The following is a 17,031-nucleotide window of genomic DNA, read 5'->3' on the forward strand; positions in this document are numbered from 1 at the left end:
GAGCCCCTCTGCCTTGGCTACTCCCAGGGGAAGATGGGCCGCTGAGACAGCACAGCTGGGCCAGGGAAGGACCACCAAGATGCCACAAGCCCTTCAGATCCAGGGATCAGAGCCATATAGGGCTGGGACCACCAGCGTCCCTCAGCCCTCATAGCCTGGTGGTGGTGAGGAAGGGGCTCAGCCTGCACCGCTGCTCCTGGGTCACTGTGAGCTGCCGGATCACTGCCAGATGGGATCCGGACCCACAGCCTGGAGGTGTGAGGCTCCAGGAGATGAGGTGGGGGATGTAAATCTCCCGATCTGTCTGAGCAGATTCAAAGGAGACCGATTCAAATCCGCCGTGACACGACTGGCTCGAGGCGAGTAGACAATCCCTGCAGTGTCTGTAAGGAATCTCGCCGCTTTCCTTTGAGTGGCCTCCAATTTATTAATTAAAATAGGCAATTATATATGATGTGGGGTGGAGGGGAGCAGGGAGACCAGCTGCACCAGTTATTCTCACTTGGCAGGAATTGCTCTGGAAGCTGCTCTGGCTCCAGGAGGTGCTTGTACTTCCCAGGGCTCAAGGCAGAGCCTGGGATGAGACCATGCTTGGAGCTGCCCCTGTGTCTCCAACACCTGGACAGTGTGGGGGCTTCAGCTCCAGTCACCATTTTCTTTAGGAACACAGTGTGCAGAGGCCAGGAGGAATCCCTTAACCCCCCTCTCTGGGGCATGTGTCCCCTCCACTGCTCAGCCCAGGTGGGATGGTGACTCTGAGCTGCTGGAGGAGCCTCCCACCCTGTCCCATCCCCTCAGACAGTGGGAGCCTTGGGATATTTCCCACTGCCCTTCCCAAGCGGGGTGGCCGATTTGGGAGCGGGCTCTGTCTAACGATGACTCGTTACTACCTGGGGAGGTGTCACCTCCTCGTCAGCCCTCTTGGGTGAGGGTGCAGTTTGCCTTTCTGCAGCACCGTGGGAAAATCCTTCCCTAGGTGACTCAAATTTGCTCTCGACCAGACGCAGCTTCCTCGGAGGCAGCAGAAGGGAGGGGGACAGCCAATTACAGAACCCCCAAACTTGGGGTGCCAGAGGAGCATCAGAGACGGGATGCTCATGCCCTCTGTGGGGAGGAATCGTGGCTGAGGCCAAAGTCAGGGTGTGGGGCTGTCAGAGAGCCTCAGCCCCCGTGGAAGGGCGATCCCCTCTCTATGGTCAGAACCAGCAATGAGGGATGGGCAGGGGACTTGGGCTGTAGGTCATGGGCAGAGTCCTGACATAGAGGCAAACGCCAACAAATGAGTGAGGGTCTTTTGAGAGACTCTTCCCACTGCTGTACGCCCGCAGCACTGGGGCTGCGGCCGCTCTGCTGCCCTTATCTCCATGTGCATCCACATCCGCTGCCATTTGCATCCCAACGAGTGTTGCCACGTTCAGCTTCCACAGCTCCTGCGTCAGGGAATTCCAGAAGGACAAAGTCAGTGGAGCCGGATCCTTCCCCCCCCCATCCCACAGGCACCCGGCACCCATTTGATCAAGTGGCAACTTGTCCTCCGACCGTGAAACAAGGCACTGGAGAACCGCGGGGAAGGAGCTTCCCTTGGGGTGTGAAATGCCCCATCCGGAGCCGCGGGCTCTGCGCTGAGGCTCCGGGCTCTGTCTGGCTCCCAGCTGGGCCACGACGCATTGTCTGGACCCACCTCCTGAATAAAAGGGTTACGGGAGCAGCAGTTTCCTCATCACCTGTAAATAAATGCCAACGTGCCTTATCAGCGGCCGGGATCATCGATCAGCCACTGAACTCTGCCAGTCTGCAATTCTCACACGGCCACCGAGCCCTCCCAGCTGCTGACCGGTGACCCAGCCCTCAAGCGCTGTGTCCCACCCGCATCCAGCTTACGACGTCCCTGTCCCTGTCCCCCCGCAGGACGGGGAGCGGCGCTCTGCCGAGCTTTCCACGGATCATGAGCTGCTCCACAAATCCCTCCCCGGCTCCATCACCCAGCAAAGCTGGAGCAGCAAATCCTGGGCTGAAGATGCCACCTGCTGGGAGCAGGGCTGGTGTCGCGGGCTCGAAGCCCAAGACCCCACAGACTCATTATGCAGAACTCTTAAAATCTCACAGTTCTGCCATTCAATCCTGCCCCGCAGCCTCACCATCCTGCTCCCCCAAAACCTCACAACCTCACTGCGTGGATAGCCCAAAATCTCCCGAGTCACACCACCCCAAAATCCTTGCTCGGTAGTGTCACACAACAGCCCCTGAGGCTTGGAACCCCAGTGAGGGCCGGGCAGGCCCTCTGCTCTCTCAAAAACTTCAGCCTGGGCAAAACGCTCGCCCTGAACTGAGCCGCAGGATTCTCAGGTCCCAAACATCAAGTTTCCACTTATTAACCCTAAAAACCTCTCCAGAACCCTCTAGCATCCAAGGGGCAAGGTTTGGGAAAAACACCCAACCTGAGAGTGCTCTGCTAAAACTGGAACATTCCAGTTCCTTTGGGGCTATTGCAACTTGAAGCAGCTCTCGGAATTCTTACTGGGTGTAATACTCCTTTTTACTCCTTTCGGGGGACTCAACCTCTCCCCAGATCATGTTTCCCCTCTTCTTTTAAAAATTAAATAAATAAGTAAGTCAGCTTTTGACCTGATATTTTAAAGCTCGGGGGTCTGGTGGGGCTGAGAGAGGAATCAGGAGCCCGAGGGGGGAGGGCAGAAGGAAGGATGAGGGGGGTTCTCGGAATGAGGAGGGGTTCCGGGAATAGGGGATACAGTCCCGCCGCTTCTCTGGCCACGCCCCATCGCCTTATATGGTCAAGTCACAGCCCAATCTCCTTCTATGACAAAACCCCGCCCCCTCCGCGTTTGCACCGTGCCATGTTCCTTGTCCCCCCTCGGCCGCCGTCGGCGCCGCGGCGCGCGCGGGGGGCGGGGCCGGCGGGTAGGGAAGATGGCGGAGGCGTCGCCACAGCCGGGCCGGTTCTTCTGCCACTGCTGCTCGGCCGAGATCGCCCCGCGCCTGCCCGTGAGCGGGGGATCAGGGAGGGGCGGCGGGGAGGGCCGGGAGCGCGGGCAGGGCCGAGCGGGGGCCCCGAGGGGGCGGGCACGTGGAAGCGAGGCCTGAGGGGCCCAGGGGGCCTGAGCGGCGGGGAGGCGGGGGGGTGCCCTGTGGGGCTCCGCCCGTGGCACCGGGGCTTGGGGGCGTTGAGAGGGGCTGGGGATGGTGTCCGTAGCGAGGGAACGGGGCTGCGGCGATGAGGGGAGAGGGTGTGCGGAGGGAACGGGCCCGCCTGGCCGAGGGGCAGCAGCTGGGCGAGCCGCGGCGGGGGCGGCGCGGCGGGAGGGGCCCTCGGCACTCTTCGGCCCGGAGGGGGTGGCCCGCGGCGGTTCGAGCTCTCCAGCAGCCCCGTGGGGAACGACTGGGGCCCGCCGCGGAGCTGGTCTGGGGCGGGAGTCCGTCCGGCAGCAGCCCCAGGGTCCAGCTCTGACACCTCCATCCCGAGCAGCCTGATCCCATCCGGTGCCATGTGAAGCGCCGCGGGGTGGTGGGGGCTTTCTCGGCCGTCTTTCAGGAGGGTTTAATTAACACGACAAAAGCCCCGCGGTGGTGGCTGCTGGGGCGCAGGGAGGTGCACGGTAATACGTAGGTAGAAGTGCTGTGTAGGCACCTGGGCAGATGCTTTAGTCACACACCAAAACCCGGCGTGTATGGAGCTTGTCCTTGGTGTGGGTGGAAAAGGAGTGTAGGCTGTTGGGGAGGATCTGGTGGATCACTTCCTCCTCTGCTTGGCTTCCTGAGATGTTAAATATGATCTGGAGAGTCCTGCTGGTCTCTTTATCCTGACGCTTTTCACAGCACCTTGTCCCAAAAGTCACTGCTGGTTGCTGGCACTCAACTTGAAAAAGCTCTGAGGACAAGGAGAGCTGTCCCTGCCGGGGGTGGTTGGTTTGTGACGTGTGATTTGTCCTTTTGCCCTCTCGTTTGGGCCAGGGTGGGCCATGCTGGGGCTCCCAGCTCGTGCGTAAGAGTGAGGACAAACTCCTGACTGTGCTCCTGCTGAGCACACATGGGCTATGGGCAGGAGCCAGGAGGTAGCCCAGAAAGTCTGTTCTTTATTTCTGTTCAAACATCCCGTGCTGGGCCGTGCTCTCATCTGGTTGTGTGCACTTGGCCGGGCACAACTGGCTGTGCGAGCTGGGCACTCTTGGCCAGACTGGGCCAGGCAGGGAGCGGGTCCTGTGTTTGGGGGCTCAGATCTGTGAGTTCATGAATTTGTTTTGGGGATCCAGGTTCACTCAGGTTTCACTCAGCGTCTGCAGGCGCAGTAACCAGAACTGCCAAAGGAGGGACTCAAACAGCCCGAGAAACAACAAACTTTGACATTTGTGCTGTTCCAGCTGCAGAGGAATGTGCTGATCCCTGTGCTGGGAGCTGGCTGTGAGCACATGGACACACACACACACACACACACACACACACACACACACACACATGACACACAGCAGCTCCCTGGAGCAGCGTGCTCAGGCCACAGTCATTCACCCCCATGCCACGTGTGTCCCCAGCAGTTGGTGCTGGCGGGAAGCAACACAAAGGGGGTTTCACAGGCAGGGGGTTTCACAGGCTGTGGTTCCCTGTGCTTAGACTTGGTGCCAGTGGTGCAGAGACGGTTGTTCTGCAGCAGCAGACAGGGAGTCCTGTGTGGGAGAGGGAGCGGCCACCTCTCCCAGTCTGCTCCTGAGCCTCAGAGCTCTCGTATCTCCCTGGGCACATGCAGTGGCTCCAAGCTGTGCTCCTTCCCTGGGGCCTTATTGGGGTCGGCTGCAGGGGCCAGAGGAGCGACCCCAAGGGCTTTATCAACAGCCTCAACTCCTTAGGGGAATCCCTCAGTCTGGCTAGGGGCTGTGCCAATTCCAACACAGCAGCAAAAGGAAGTGGCATTATTTTTAGAAGCTCTTAAATGCCTTCTGTGCTGAGCCTGGCTCTGCCAGCACAGGGATTTGGGGTGGTGTGTGCCCGCTGTGGGGCAGGGGATAGGGTTGACTCAGTGCTGCTTCTCAAGCACTTGAAAGTGAAACAGTTCCCTTTCAGGGTCTCCAGCGTTCTGAGCTGCTCTGCCCAGGACAGGGTAGGTGTAGAGGATGAATTCCTTACTAACCCCAGGAATTGTGAGGAAGTGGCTGTCACGGGCACTGCACATTCAGCCTGTTTGTCCTGGCATGCTCAGTGCCCAGGGGACTGGGGTGGCAACAGGTCACTCCTGTAGTGAGCTCTGGGTGTGGGAGTGTGAGGTCCTGGCTGCAGAATGTCCCTATGTGCTGTGAGCCCCAGGCTGTGTTGGTGACAGGGACTCTTCAGCCTCCCTGAGCACCACGACCTCGCCGAGTCCCTGCTGCCTTTCCCACATTGTTTCCTGCTCCCCAAAACACGCAGCTGGGCCAATGTTTGAGGACTGTTGTGCAGGGAGCATTGGGGGTTTCGCTTTCACTTCACTGGAACTGCATCAGCTGGTAGTTAATGTTGTGTCTGTACTGGGGATTAATCAGCATCACCCTCATCATTCTTAAGCTGAGCTCCCACAGGCTCAGGCTGAGCTCTGGCCTCACTGGCTCAGGAAGGCAAATGCCAGGGTTTGGGGTCTCTCTGGTTCGTGGCATGTGCTGGGATGGCGGACTGCAGGACCCTTCCACCCTGTCACACCCTGCAGCTCTGAGGTACCACTTCCTTCTCTCACCTGGTGTGTCTTCTCCTGCAGGACTACATCTGCCCACGGTGTGAGTCTGGTTTTATTGAAGAGCTTCCTGAGGAGCCGAGGTAATGTGCAGCCCCAGGAGTTGGTGCTCCAGTGAGCCCAGTTTGCTTTGCTCTCTTCCTAGTTCAAAGGCAATGTTTGATATAAAATGCACTGTTTCTATTGCTTCTGCCCCAGCTTTGGTTCATCTTTCCTCACTTTTGGAATACAGCACTTTGTTGGTGAAGTTAGCATCCACAGGCAAATCTGTTATGGCAATGCTGAGTGTCTGACGTCTCTGCTGAGGGGCGGGGCAGGAATGGTTTGATTTCAAACAAACACAGAGAAATGGTATGGAGACTTTCCCTGTGCTGTGTGGTAGCTCTGACCTGGTCTGAGTCATCGGGGCAGAGATAACCCCAGAGAGAGGGCTCTGGGAATGAGCGCAGGGACACCTCTGTGTAAGCAGTGACTGTGTTGGGGATGAACAACAAAATGTTGTGGCTGAGACTTTGGACTCTGCCCTGGAGCAGTGAGGTCTGCATTTCTGTGCTGCTCTGCTTCTGCTGCTGGCAAAAGCAGCAGGAATGTCTTAAAATGTTTCAGTCGTGTTTGTGGGGCCCCAGCAGTGATCAGCTCCAGGACAGGCCAGGAGCAATGGGTGTTGCTGCCTGCTGATTGTGGTGGTCTGCATGGCCTGGGGCTTCTGCACTGAGCAGGTGATGTTTGGTTTGACCACGCCAACCCTGGAGCCTGAAAATCCATCCTGGCTGATCCTGACTGTTGTGGCAATTCTCTGTGATCCTGGGAGAGTTGCATAGTTGCTGAATCTCAGCAGTTTCAGTACTGTGAATACAAAGCTTGGTTCTGAGCAGGAAATATTTCTGCAGTTCTGAAAGCAGAAGTCTGACAACATTTAGAGTTTTCCCAATATCCTGAGCCGTTGGGTTGCATGCCTCTGCAGTAAAGAAGTTTCTTTGATTCAAGATTAGTCTTATGTGTCTTGGGGTCACAGCGATCAGCGTTTGTGCCGTAAGTCTTCCTGGTGCTCTGGAGGATTAGCTAGTGTGTTTGAGATGGATTGTGGGGAAATCCTCCCTTGACATCATGGTTCAGGCACTTCCCTCCAGCCTCATGAAATCTGATAGGGTAGGGAGAAATGGGTGAAGATGTAGGAAAATTAAACGTTCGGGGCGGGAAAGTTGATGCAGGCAATCAGAAAATAAGCAGCTGACAGGGGACCAGGTTCTGTTGACCTGCCTCTGCTCTGGAATGGGAGGGGGGCAGAAAAGCTTTGGAAGCTGCTATGAGAAGATTACCACTGCTCTTCATTCCCCATAGGAATGCTGAAAACGAGACCAGCTCCTCTACGTCAGCCACTGATCAGAGCAGGCATCCTTTTGAGGTGAGAAAGTCCTTTCTCTCTTCCAACACCTCCTGCTTTGCTATTGGATTGAGGATTTTTCCAATAGTGCATTGTTTAAACATTCCCTAGATCATGACAGAATTCGAAAAGGAGGAATTAATATCCTCCACATGCTGCTCCTGAAATCTCCACATACCATATTTTTGCTGCGTGTGTTATGTAGGACCATCACTCGTAGCTGATTCCCGTCGTGAGGGGGCTCAGCAGGATTTGGAGAGCAGGATTTGGGTGTGTTGCTATGCAGTAGCCTCAGCTCGGAAGCAGCAGTGACACACCAAAGAGAAACCAGGGAACTGTGATTATTTCTGCCTTCGTGTGCAGTTCCAGTGTCTGTTCCTCTGCTCCTCCAGAGCTGCTACTGAGGGCGCTGGTCCCAGTGTCACCCCATGCCTGGGGTTTGCTGCGGGCAACTACTGGGACACAGTGAGAGCCAAGGGCTGTTCCTCCTCACAGCCTTTTCTTTGCATTCCCTCCCTCCCAGAACGTGGATCAGCACTTGTTCACCTTGCCCCAGGGCTATGGCCAGTTTGCTTTCGGGTTCTTTGACGACAGCTTTGAGTTTCCCTTCGGGTCCAACGTGCAGCCGGAAGACAACCGGGACTCGGAGAACCGGCGGGAGCGCGAGCACCAGTCCCGGCACCGCTACGGCGCCCGGCAGCCCCGCGCCCGCCTGGCCACGCGCCGAGCCTCGGGCAGGCACGAGGGCGTCCCCACGCTGGAAGGGTGAGAACCACTCTGGGACCTGGGGAGGGACCCCTGTTGGTCCTCGCCTTTTCTCCTGGGTTACCTGAGCAGCGTCATCCCAAAGCTCTCCAGCACTGCCGCGGGTGCCATCTGTGTCCCACCTGAGCCTTTTGGCAGCTCAGAGGTGGCATGGACTGTGGCTGGGAGTTTGTCCTGTAGTGGGAAAAGATTCCCTGGTCATTGCCAGATGTTGCAAATGTACTTGCTGTGAGGGGAAACAGAAGACAACACCAGACAGTGTTTGTGTGAGTGCATCCTGGGAGCCACTCCCCATCATGTCAGGAATTGTCCCCTTATGAATCAAATACTGAACCTTTATCAGTGTCTCATCACTCCCTAAGCTGCCATTGCAATTGCTGTAGGGTATTTTTAATTGCTCCCAACAATGTGACAGTATTCAGTTTATTCAGCCTCTCCCAGCACACTGGTGTGCTGGGCTGGGAGCCAGAAAACTTTAATTCTTACACAATCCTGGTTTTCTTGTCTTTCAGAATTATCCAGCAGCTGGTCAATGGAATTATTGCACCGACCACAATTCCAAACCTAGGCCTGGGCCCTTGGTGAGTTGGAGGATGTGCTGCTCTCTCTGACAGTGTATCATTGGTGCTGCAGGATGAACTCACTTGCTGTCCTTGCTCTTCAGGGGAGTCCTGCACTCAAATCCGATGGACTACGCCTGGGGTGCCAATGGCCTGGATGCGATTATCACACAGGTAAAACTGGCATTCGCCACAGTCTCCATCCTCCTGTGCAGTGCTGCAGGAGGGGCAGCACCTGTGGTGGTGCAGGGAATGAGGGGCTGCAGGGACTGGAATGGGAAAAGGTCCACAGTGCAGGGTCCAAGTGCCCTAGCTCAGGAAACGAGTGGATTCTGTGTGCTGCTGAGCTCACCTCTCTCTCCTGCCTGCCTGGCCGGTTGTTTTTCCAGTTACTGAATCAGTTTGAAAACACTGGACCGCCGCCAGCGGACAAAGAGAAGATCCAGGCCCTCCCCACCATACAGATCACACAGGAGCACGTAGGTACGTGTCTGCTCCATGGAGTTGTACACAGAGAGCTCCCTGGAAGCTCTGTGTAATGTTTTTTGGGACTTTAATTTTGTCTGCTTGTACCTTTGAGGCATAGAACATTTCAAACGGGGCAGAGGGCTGAAGGGGCTCTGTTATACTCACACAGAAAAAGAGCAGTGTAGGCTGGATGGATTTGCCCTGGGGAGGTTGTGAGAAGTTCAGTGTGGATAGAGATGGAAAAGCAGAAGGGAAGGGGAGGATGAGGCATACCCAGGGCAGGGAGAGGTGGGGTGATGGTGTGGGGACTGCAGAGCACCAGGCTTTCCTCCTGGCGGGGATGGAGCAGTGGTGGGGGAGAGGGATGATGAGTCCTGAGTCAGAGGCTTTGCACGTTGTTCTCCTTGGCTCAGCTGGGCTTGGCTTTCCCTGTGTGATGCAGATTCCGGGTTGGAGTGCCCTGTATGTAAGGAAGACTACACAGTTGGGGAGAGCGTGCGGCAGTTACCGTGCAATCACCTGTTCCATGACGGCTGCATCGTCCCGTGGCTGGAGCAGGTGAGTGCAGGGCAGTGCCTGGGGTGTGCGGCACTGGGGGCTTTGTCTGGTCCTGCTCTCCTCTGTAAATATTTTCCTACCTCCATGATGAGGCCTGAGCATGAGCAGCCTGTGGTCAGAGGATGGAGTGTCCTCCCAGCCCATTCCTCCAGTGCTGCTCCCCTATTGTGTTTCTAATCCCATTTCCCGTATTTCTTGTTTTGTTTTTTGTCTGTCTGCTCCCCAAAGCATGACACGTGTCCTGTCTGCCGGAAAAGTTTAAGTGGACAAAACACTGCCACAAACCCCCCAGGACTCACAGGGATGAACTTCTCGTCATCCTCCTCCTCCTCCTCTTCCTCCAGCTCACCAAGTAATGAAAACTCATCGAACAACTCATGAATCTTAATGCACCCTCTGTCCCCGGGGCCCTTCCACTGTTCCCCCTCCCTCCCTGGCCACCGCAAGCAGCCAAAGGGGCTTCCAGAGCAGAGCGAGGGGAGGGGACAAGACAGGAGCAATGCCCCCAGAATTTCCTTTTGATTTCTGAAGACACGGAGACTCTGGGTCCTTCAGAGATGAGAAGCCTCAAGTTCTGTGATGAAAAAGGGGGGAAAGAGCTCTGTCTGTCAATAAAAACATCCTCTTTGCGTGGACTTTACCCATTGCAGTGCGAGGCTGCTGCGCTCCCCGGCTGGGAACCCCGAGGTGCTGAGCGAGTGGTTGAATCCCGAATGGAAAGTTTGTTTGTATGGGTTTGAATTTGAGATCCCTTTCTTTTATTTCTTTTGCTCCTCCTCCCCTTGGATACTATCTTTTCTGCTTTGGAGATTGAAGGCTAAAATGGAAGCATAAGGATGCTGCCTCCCCCCAGGATCGCCATCTGGGGAGGATCAATAGCTGTCACTGAAACAGGAACTCTCAAGTAGACCCTGGGATCCTTCCCTGTCCCATCTCGAGTCCCTTTTATTTCTCTTTATAACCTCGCCCGCTGATACTCAACACTGAAAGGGGTTTTTATAATCTTAAATTATTACTGTTGTCAATAAATGGACATTTCAGCTCTGCGAGCCGTTATGCATGATTTGAGGAAAGCTACAGGGTAAGCTCTGAGGCCACCAAGCTGTCCTGCCTTCCCCGGGCAGGCTGGGCCTCTCTGAGCCCTCCTGCGTGCTGGGAGTTCCGGTGGGAGTCACTGCCAGCCTGTGGATCACTGCACAGGTAGCCAAGGATCGCAGCTGGAAGCATCCTCGCCTGGTGTTTTCTATTTTTTACACCTTCTTCCCCTTACAGTCCTGCCCCCTTCGCAGCCGGGGCAGGCTGTTCTGCTGGGCTGACACAGGACTGGGTGTGCAGCAGAACGAGGACCAGCAAATCTCATTGTGACCGAGTAATTACCAGGAAAACAACATTTTGGAGAAAAAAATGTATTGCAAAGCTACTTAAAATAGAGCTGATTAAAACAAGGAGAGAGAGACAAATACCCAGGTATGTTTGTGACTCAGTTTCTGTGACAGAGCTGGAGCTCAGAGAATGACAAGAATGTCACCTGATCGAGCAGGGCAGTGACTCCCTGCCATGTCCCTGCTTCCTGGGCCCTGAGGCATGAGAGGAGGAGCTCTCACCATCCGTCCCCTTCCCCTCACAGGGAGTTGGGGTGGTCAGGAGGTCTCCTAAAGGGTCACACAACCCCCCGCCCCCAAAGGGGATCCACGATGGTGCCACATGTTGAGACTGCTCTGTGGCAGAGGCCAGAACAGATAAGGGAGAGCCTGCCAGGAAAGTGGGTGGGGGGTTTGGAAATTTGGGGGCTTCCCTGCCTCTCCCTTGGCTTTTGGGACCCTGAGAGTGGGCTGGGGCTGCTCGGGAAGGTGCTGGCTCCAGCAGAGCTTGGATGTCTCTTCTAAAGCAGCATAACCTCACGACCTGGCCCTTCCACGAGCTTCCTGAGAAGAGGTTAACCTCCTATAGTAGGGGGAAGGTTGATTTGGCCTTTCTTGAGCCATTTAAGAACACAAGAAGTTGGTTTGTTGGAGAAAGTGTCACCAGCTGTGCCAGGGCCAGGGGCTGGCAGGGAGTGACTTGCCCGGACTGTTTTTCTTCCTTGGCTTGGCTGGGCAGCGAGGCGGCGCCTTTCATCTCGCAGGAGGGTTTATCTCAGGACTGGTGTGTCGGGGTTAATGGCTCATCCTCTGCCAGGGGTTGAGCCAGAAGCCTGGGCTGGTGAGGTGGGCGGCAGCAAGAAAGTCCCGGCTGAACCTGCACGTGTCCATCGGCTGACCCAACACCGAGGGAAGGCTTTGCTGTTTAGTCACCAAAGCAAGAGACCTGGAAAACCCTTCCCTCTCCCACTGGGTTTCAGCTGTGATGATGGGGGGGTTCCTGGCTCCCCCATGTGCATGGGGATGATTTTTTGTATGTGAGCAGTGTTCAGATGGGTTTCAAGTGGGCTGAATAAAGTTCTGGGTGGGTACATGGCAGCTGCTGCCCATCTGGCAGGGGCTCATCAGAGTCACCACATGGTTAATACAGCGGCTGTTCCCTCTTAGACTCGTTTGGAGCTGGTTGGGTCAGAAATGGAACGAGTTTGGTGGTTTTTGCTGGGGCCATTGCTCTGTCTGACGTGACAGTGACCAGGATGCTGGGTCTGGCCACAGCAGGCATGAGGTGGCACAGGGATGTATCCTGGCCAGGAGGCTGAGGTGCAGGTGCTATTCCTGGCCATGCTGCCCTCCAGGTGAGGAGCTGGTCCTCATCACTGTCCACTGTCCCAGCCCTGTTTTTGTTGGGGATGAAGGTGCAGAGCTGGGCTGCAGAACTGCCTGGCACTGGCTGTGGCCAGGGGCAGCCCCGGAGCTGTGTCTGCTTCCTCTTTTCTGCCACTGAACCACCACTGCTCTTTTCCTGCAGGGTGAGTGGGGGTCGATGAAAAGCTGCATGTGGCAAAGGACCAGCTGAGCTCCCTGCCAATGGCAGCAGGGATGACACTGGTGGCTAAAGCCAGAACCACACGGGAGCTAATCCCTCCCATTCCAAGCCAAGTTTACCATCAAAGCTCCAAGACCTGCTCCTGTTCCATACCATGAACACAGCTTTAATTGCCACAGGTGCTCAGACACAGAAAACCTGCTCGTACATCCCATTAGCAGATCCTGGCCCCTGCTCTGGTTGTGCTCCCTGTCTGCACCACACCAGCTCTGCACAGGGAGAACAATGGGAGAGAGCCACAGCCCTGTGCAGCTGAGTCTGGAGCATCTGCCTTATACATCCATCCTCTGCCGTGCATTAAAAATACAGCAATAAATAGCAAAAAATAGATATGTACATAAATAAAATAACTTTTTTTTTTTTTTTCCTACAGGACCGTCTGGAGCTGCCCATGGTGTTCAGCTGATGAGCATGGGGAGGAAGTGTGTGGAGAGGTGCTGCCGGCGTGTCTTGCCCCCTCGCTGTGGCCTGCCCTTGCTATTGAGCGAGAGGAACATGGGGCGGCCGCGGTGCCGCCAGTGCAGTGACGCGTAGGTGTTGTAGCCGTTCTCTTCAATGCGCTCCGTGAACTTGCAGTTGGGGCTGAACTCCTTCTGGCAGGAAAGGGAAGGGGGTGAGGGATGGCTATGCTCAGCTGGGGTCCCTCGGACCCCAAGAGTGGGGCAGGGCAGTACCCTGGCTCCTCCCTGGTCCCCGGGGGACAAAGGGGCTTGGTGGGTGCTGTCCCCTGCTAGGGAGCAGGTCAGGGTATGGGAAACCAGAACCCTGTTCCAACTCTGCCCTGAGCCTCTGACTCTGGTGCAGTCCCTCCCAGGAGGCAGCGTCCGACCTACCGACCCGTAGAGCCTCCCCCGCTTGTTCATGGCCAGGTAGAAGCCGGTGTGCACCGCCCGGATGGCCACGACGCCAACACGCACCGACCGGATCTCGACGATGCCTGCGGGACAGGGAAGCATGGCATGAGCCAGGGAGGGACAGGCAACCCCCCCAGGGGGCCCTGCCCCGATGCTGGGTCTGTGGCCAGTGTCCCTCCAGAGGGAGGGAGTTACTGATCCTCACCCAGAGCCAGAGCATCCAGAGGAGCAAGGGCTGCTGCCCAAGCTGGGAGTGGGAGGGGGAACCTCTGATCCAAGGAAGGTTTGATCTTTACTCCTCTCCTCCCCAGGGTCCAGCCACTTCCCAGGAGCCGGGCTGTGCGGGAGCGATGCCAAGCACAACCTCATGTGTGTCCTCCCTTCATTGGCAGCTTTACCCGTGCATCCATCCCCAACGTGCCCACAGTGCCCCGGGGACCTGGCCCGCCTCCCGCAGCGCCTGGCCCCGGCACACGCAGAGAGAGCACTGAGGCTGGCATGGCTCTTGGAGGGGCAAAGTGTGCGTGGGGGTGGCAGCGACAGCCACAGGTGGACAAAGGCACGCGAGCAGAGGTCTGCGGGGTCGGGAATGTGCCAGGACAGTGCCGTCCATGAATGCCCGATTGCCTGGTGGCACAAGGGAGGACAAGCGGCCCTGTGCCCAGCACTGCGGGCTGGTGGATGGGGAAGCACTCCGAGACGTGAGGATGAGCCCGGGGGGCGGCTGCAGCCGGGCTGTGAAGCCACAGCTGGGCTGGCGTGTGTGTGCCCCGACCGCCGAACTCCGGCTCGGCCGCTAATGGGAAAGGCATGTGGTCAGACCAGCGGCTCTGGCACGGGAAACACCCAGAGCATCATCAGGGCCTCTGGATTCCTGCACTGCCTCGCGCCGGCCAGCCCGGAGTGCCGCTGCCTGCCCTGCCGACCGCCAGGCACACGGCGCAGTGGGGAGGAGGAATGTCCAGCGAGAGCAATGTGGGAAGGGCAGCAGGGAGGGCTGGAGCCACAGCAGGATCTGCCTATGGACACCACTGCAAGGGCTGCCCCGGCTGGACGGGGTGGGAGAACACGCAGAGACTCTGGCTGGTGGCAGCACACACAGCGTGGGGGCTGCAGCCCCTGGGCAATTTCATCAATCTCCCGGCGTTGCTGGCATTCCCCAGGCATCACCTGCCTGCGGGAGGCTGGGAGCAGACAGAGTGGATACAGCACTGGCGCAGCGTGAGGGCTCCCGAGCGTTCGGCTCCTCCGGGATTTTCAGCCCGGCTGCTTCGGTGCTGCCATCGGTCCTGGCAGCTACCGGGACCTGCAAGGCTTGGCCCAGGGAAGCCACTGACACGGCTGTGGAGGGGAAGGGCTGAGCGAATGCCTGTGAATCCGTCCCACTTGATCACTGTCTGAAGCTGCTGCTATTTATAAGGACGTGCGCTTTTCTAAAAATAACCCCCCTCTGTTCCCAGTGCTCTGGCCGGCTCTGCCGCCCTTTGTTTGCAGGTATCTGGCCAGTACCTGGTCAGAGCCAGCTCCCAGTGCTCCCAGTCTCACACTCAGCCCCAGAGGGGTCTCGAGGAGACTGAGGCAGATGCAGGGCTTGACGTGGAGGAGTCCCTGGAAGAGCCCCCGCCGCCCTAGAGCTGCCAGTGGGGCTGGTCCAGCAGCTTCTGCGAGGGCTGTGGAGCAGAGCCCGCGCCCAGCCCAGGCGCACACAGATAAGCAGAGTGAGCCTCATGTACAGCCCGGAGCTGCTCTGCCTGCCAGATCCTATGGCCACACCATCGAGGGAACGTGTTGGGGTGCTTTGAGCTGGCAATGTGCCTGGTCGGGACTCCCGACAGCCTCCGACACCACAGAAGGGTTCCCTGGGCTGGGCTTGGCTCCCATGTCCTGTGGCTGCTGAGAGACATCCTGTGCTGGCCGGGAGATAGGGCAGCCCCTGCTGGACCAGGACGTGGGCTGGGGGTGCTGCAGCTCTCCTAGCCCAAACCCCAACACCCTGTCAGGGCACCTGGGGGATGCTCAGGCATCTCCCTTTCCGAAGGCCCCCAATATCCTCCTCCTTGTCCAGCTACTGTCCTGCTAGCCTGGTGCCCTCATCCCTGTTCTAGGGGCGGGGACCCTGCACCCCTGTGGGCGGCTGATGCCCGGGCACTCTTGCTGAAGTCATCCAGTGACTGCCACGTCCTTGGGGACTCTGTCCCTCTGCCCACTCAGCTGTCTCTGTGTTGAGTCCCAATCTGCTCTGCAGGCAGCAGCTGCTCCATGGTCCCCTCCGATGGGAATGTTCTGCCATCCCACATCTGACAGATGACCCATTCTGAGACCAGCATCACGGCAAAACTTCCTACATTCCCCCCTCTTCCTCAGGCTTTTTTCCCCTCAGTGTGTTAGTGAGGGAGCGATCAGATCCTCCCAGTCCATGGGGAATACAGGGCGGGGGGGCATCGTGAACTGGCAGGACGAGATGGGAGAAAGGACGCCCGAGAGACCCCCTATGACACCCTAGCCGCTGGGAAAGCAACGCCGGGTCCCCGGGCAGTGCCTGCCGGTGTCCACGCCCCTCTCATGGCTCCCACAGGGCAGTGACGGTGGCGAGGGCAGCCGGCGCCGGTTGTGCTTCAGGAGCGGCGTGCCCCGACCGGCGGGGACAGCGGGGACCCGCCGCTCTCGCGCTCCCGGAGGACTGGGCACTTTGGCTGAGATTTCCCCACAGGGAAGAGCTGCAGGCTCTCTCCGGGCATGGAGAGGTGCCGTCGCCGACCCGAGGAGCCTCCGTCCAGCCTCCGCCCCGGTCCAGCCCCGGCAGCGCCCGCCTCTGCCGCAGTCCCGGCAGCCGGCGGGATCGGGCTCTCGCCCTTCGTGGGCGGGGGGCGGCCCCAGATCCCGGCTCTCCCCTGTCCCCGTCCTGGTCCCGTCCCCACTCACTGCCCGGCCGCTCCCTCCAGCGCGTCCCCTCCACGCCGCCGCCGCCGTCGATGCGCAGGAAGAAGCGGGTGGCGGAGAAGAGCCGCCTCCAGCGCACGTCGCCCTCCAGATGCCCGTAGCTGCGGGGGGGCCGCCGGCCGGTCCCGGTGGCATTTCCCGGCCCCGGCCCCGCCAGCACGGCGAGTGCCCCGGCAAGGCAAGCGGCGATGGCGGCGGGGCCCCCGCGCCTCATGGCGGTGGGCGGCGGGCGGGCGGCGGGCGACGGGCGATGGGCCATGGCCACCGCGGCAACCGGCGACCGGCCCCGACGGCGCGAGCGGCCAGGGATGGGCGGCCCGGGGCGGGGCAGTGGCGGTGAATGGGCGGGGCAGGGGCTGGGGCGGTGCCTCTCATTCATAAATCGGTGCCCCGACGGCTGTCCCGGGTCACCGGCAGCCGCCACTCACCTACGACCGCGGGGCGTCCGGTTGGGCACCGCACACTCCGGTATCTGCCGTCAGCCGCGATAGGTGGGCAAGGGAAGAGCGCCGCAAGCACAGAGTGTGGGAGAGGCGGAGAGTGCGGGGCTGCTGTGGCCCAGGACCTGGGAACGATGGTGTCCGTCTGATGCCCGACCTGAGACGCACCGAGCTCGGGCCGGAGAGGCGCGAGTCAGCCGGGCTCCGTCGTATTCCCCGGGCTCCGCCACCTCCCGGACCCTGCGCCGTGTCCCGGGAGCTGCGCCCGTCCCGACCCACCCCGTCGGGGCCGCCACGGCCGCCAGAGGGCGCTGGGGCTCGGCCGCGCTGCACCATGGGACCTGTAGTCCGGCTTGGCGGGACTCGCGTTCCCGGTGTGCCCCGC

At 58.7% G+C, this 17,031-nt stretch overlaps 2 protein-coding genes across 3 annotated transcripts; one reads left to right on the top strand and one right to left on the bottom strand.

The window, feature by feature from the left end:
- Positions 1-2,867: 2,867 nt before the first annotated feature.
- RNF126 (ring finger protein 126) lies at positions 2,868-10,491 on the top strand. Of its 2 annotated transcripts, none has more exons than XM_014882927.2 (9): positions 2,868-3,003; positions 5,735-5,793; positions 7,052-7,115; positions 7,618-7,859; positions 8,372-8,440; positions 8,524-8,593; positions 8,809-8,902; positions 9,330-9,445; positions 9,674-10,491. In XM_014882927.2, the coding sequence occupies exons 1-9, from the start codon at positions 2,929-2,931 to the stop codon at positions 9,824-9,826; spliced, it is 942 nt and encodes a 313-aa protein (XP_014738413.1). In that variant the 5' UTR covers positions 2,868-2,928; the 3' UTR covers positions 9,827-10,491. The 2 variants fall into 2 exon arrangements, with proteins under 2 accessions (XP_014738413.1, XP_088035372.1); XM_088179246.1 differs by lacking the exon at positions 2,868-3,003 and adding an exon at positions 3,563-5,107.
- Positions 9,767-17,028, bottom strand: FGF22 (fibroblast growth factor 22). The gene is made up of 3 exons (XM_088179251.1): positions 16,189-17,028; positions 13,246-13,349; positions 9,767-13,005 (listed from the first exon to the last, which is right to left on the bottom strand). Exons 1-3 carry the CDS (start codon positions 16,583-16,585, stop codon positions 12,811-12,813), a joined length of 696 nt encoding a protein of 231 aa, XP_088035377.1. The 5' UTR covers positions 16,586-17,028; the 3' UTR covers positions 9,767-12,810.
- Between the last annotated feature and the right edge of the window lie 3 nt (positions 17,029-17,031).

The sequence above is a fragment of the Sturnus vulgaris genome, chromosome 26 (genome assembly GCF_052056855.1).
Source record: "Sturnus vulgaris isolate bStuVul1 chromosome 26, bStuVul1.hap1, whole genome shotgun sequence".
In the NCBI taxonomy this organism is placed as follows: domain Eukaryota; kingdom Metazoa; phylum Chordata; class Aves; order Passeriformes; family Sturnidae; genus Sturnus; species Sturnus vulgaris.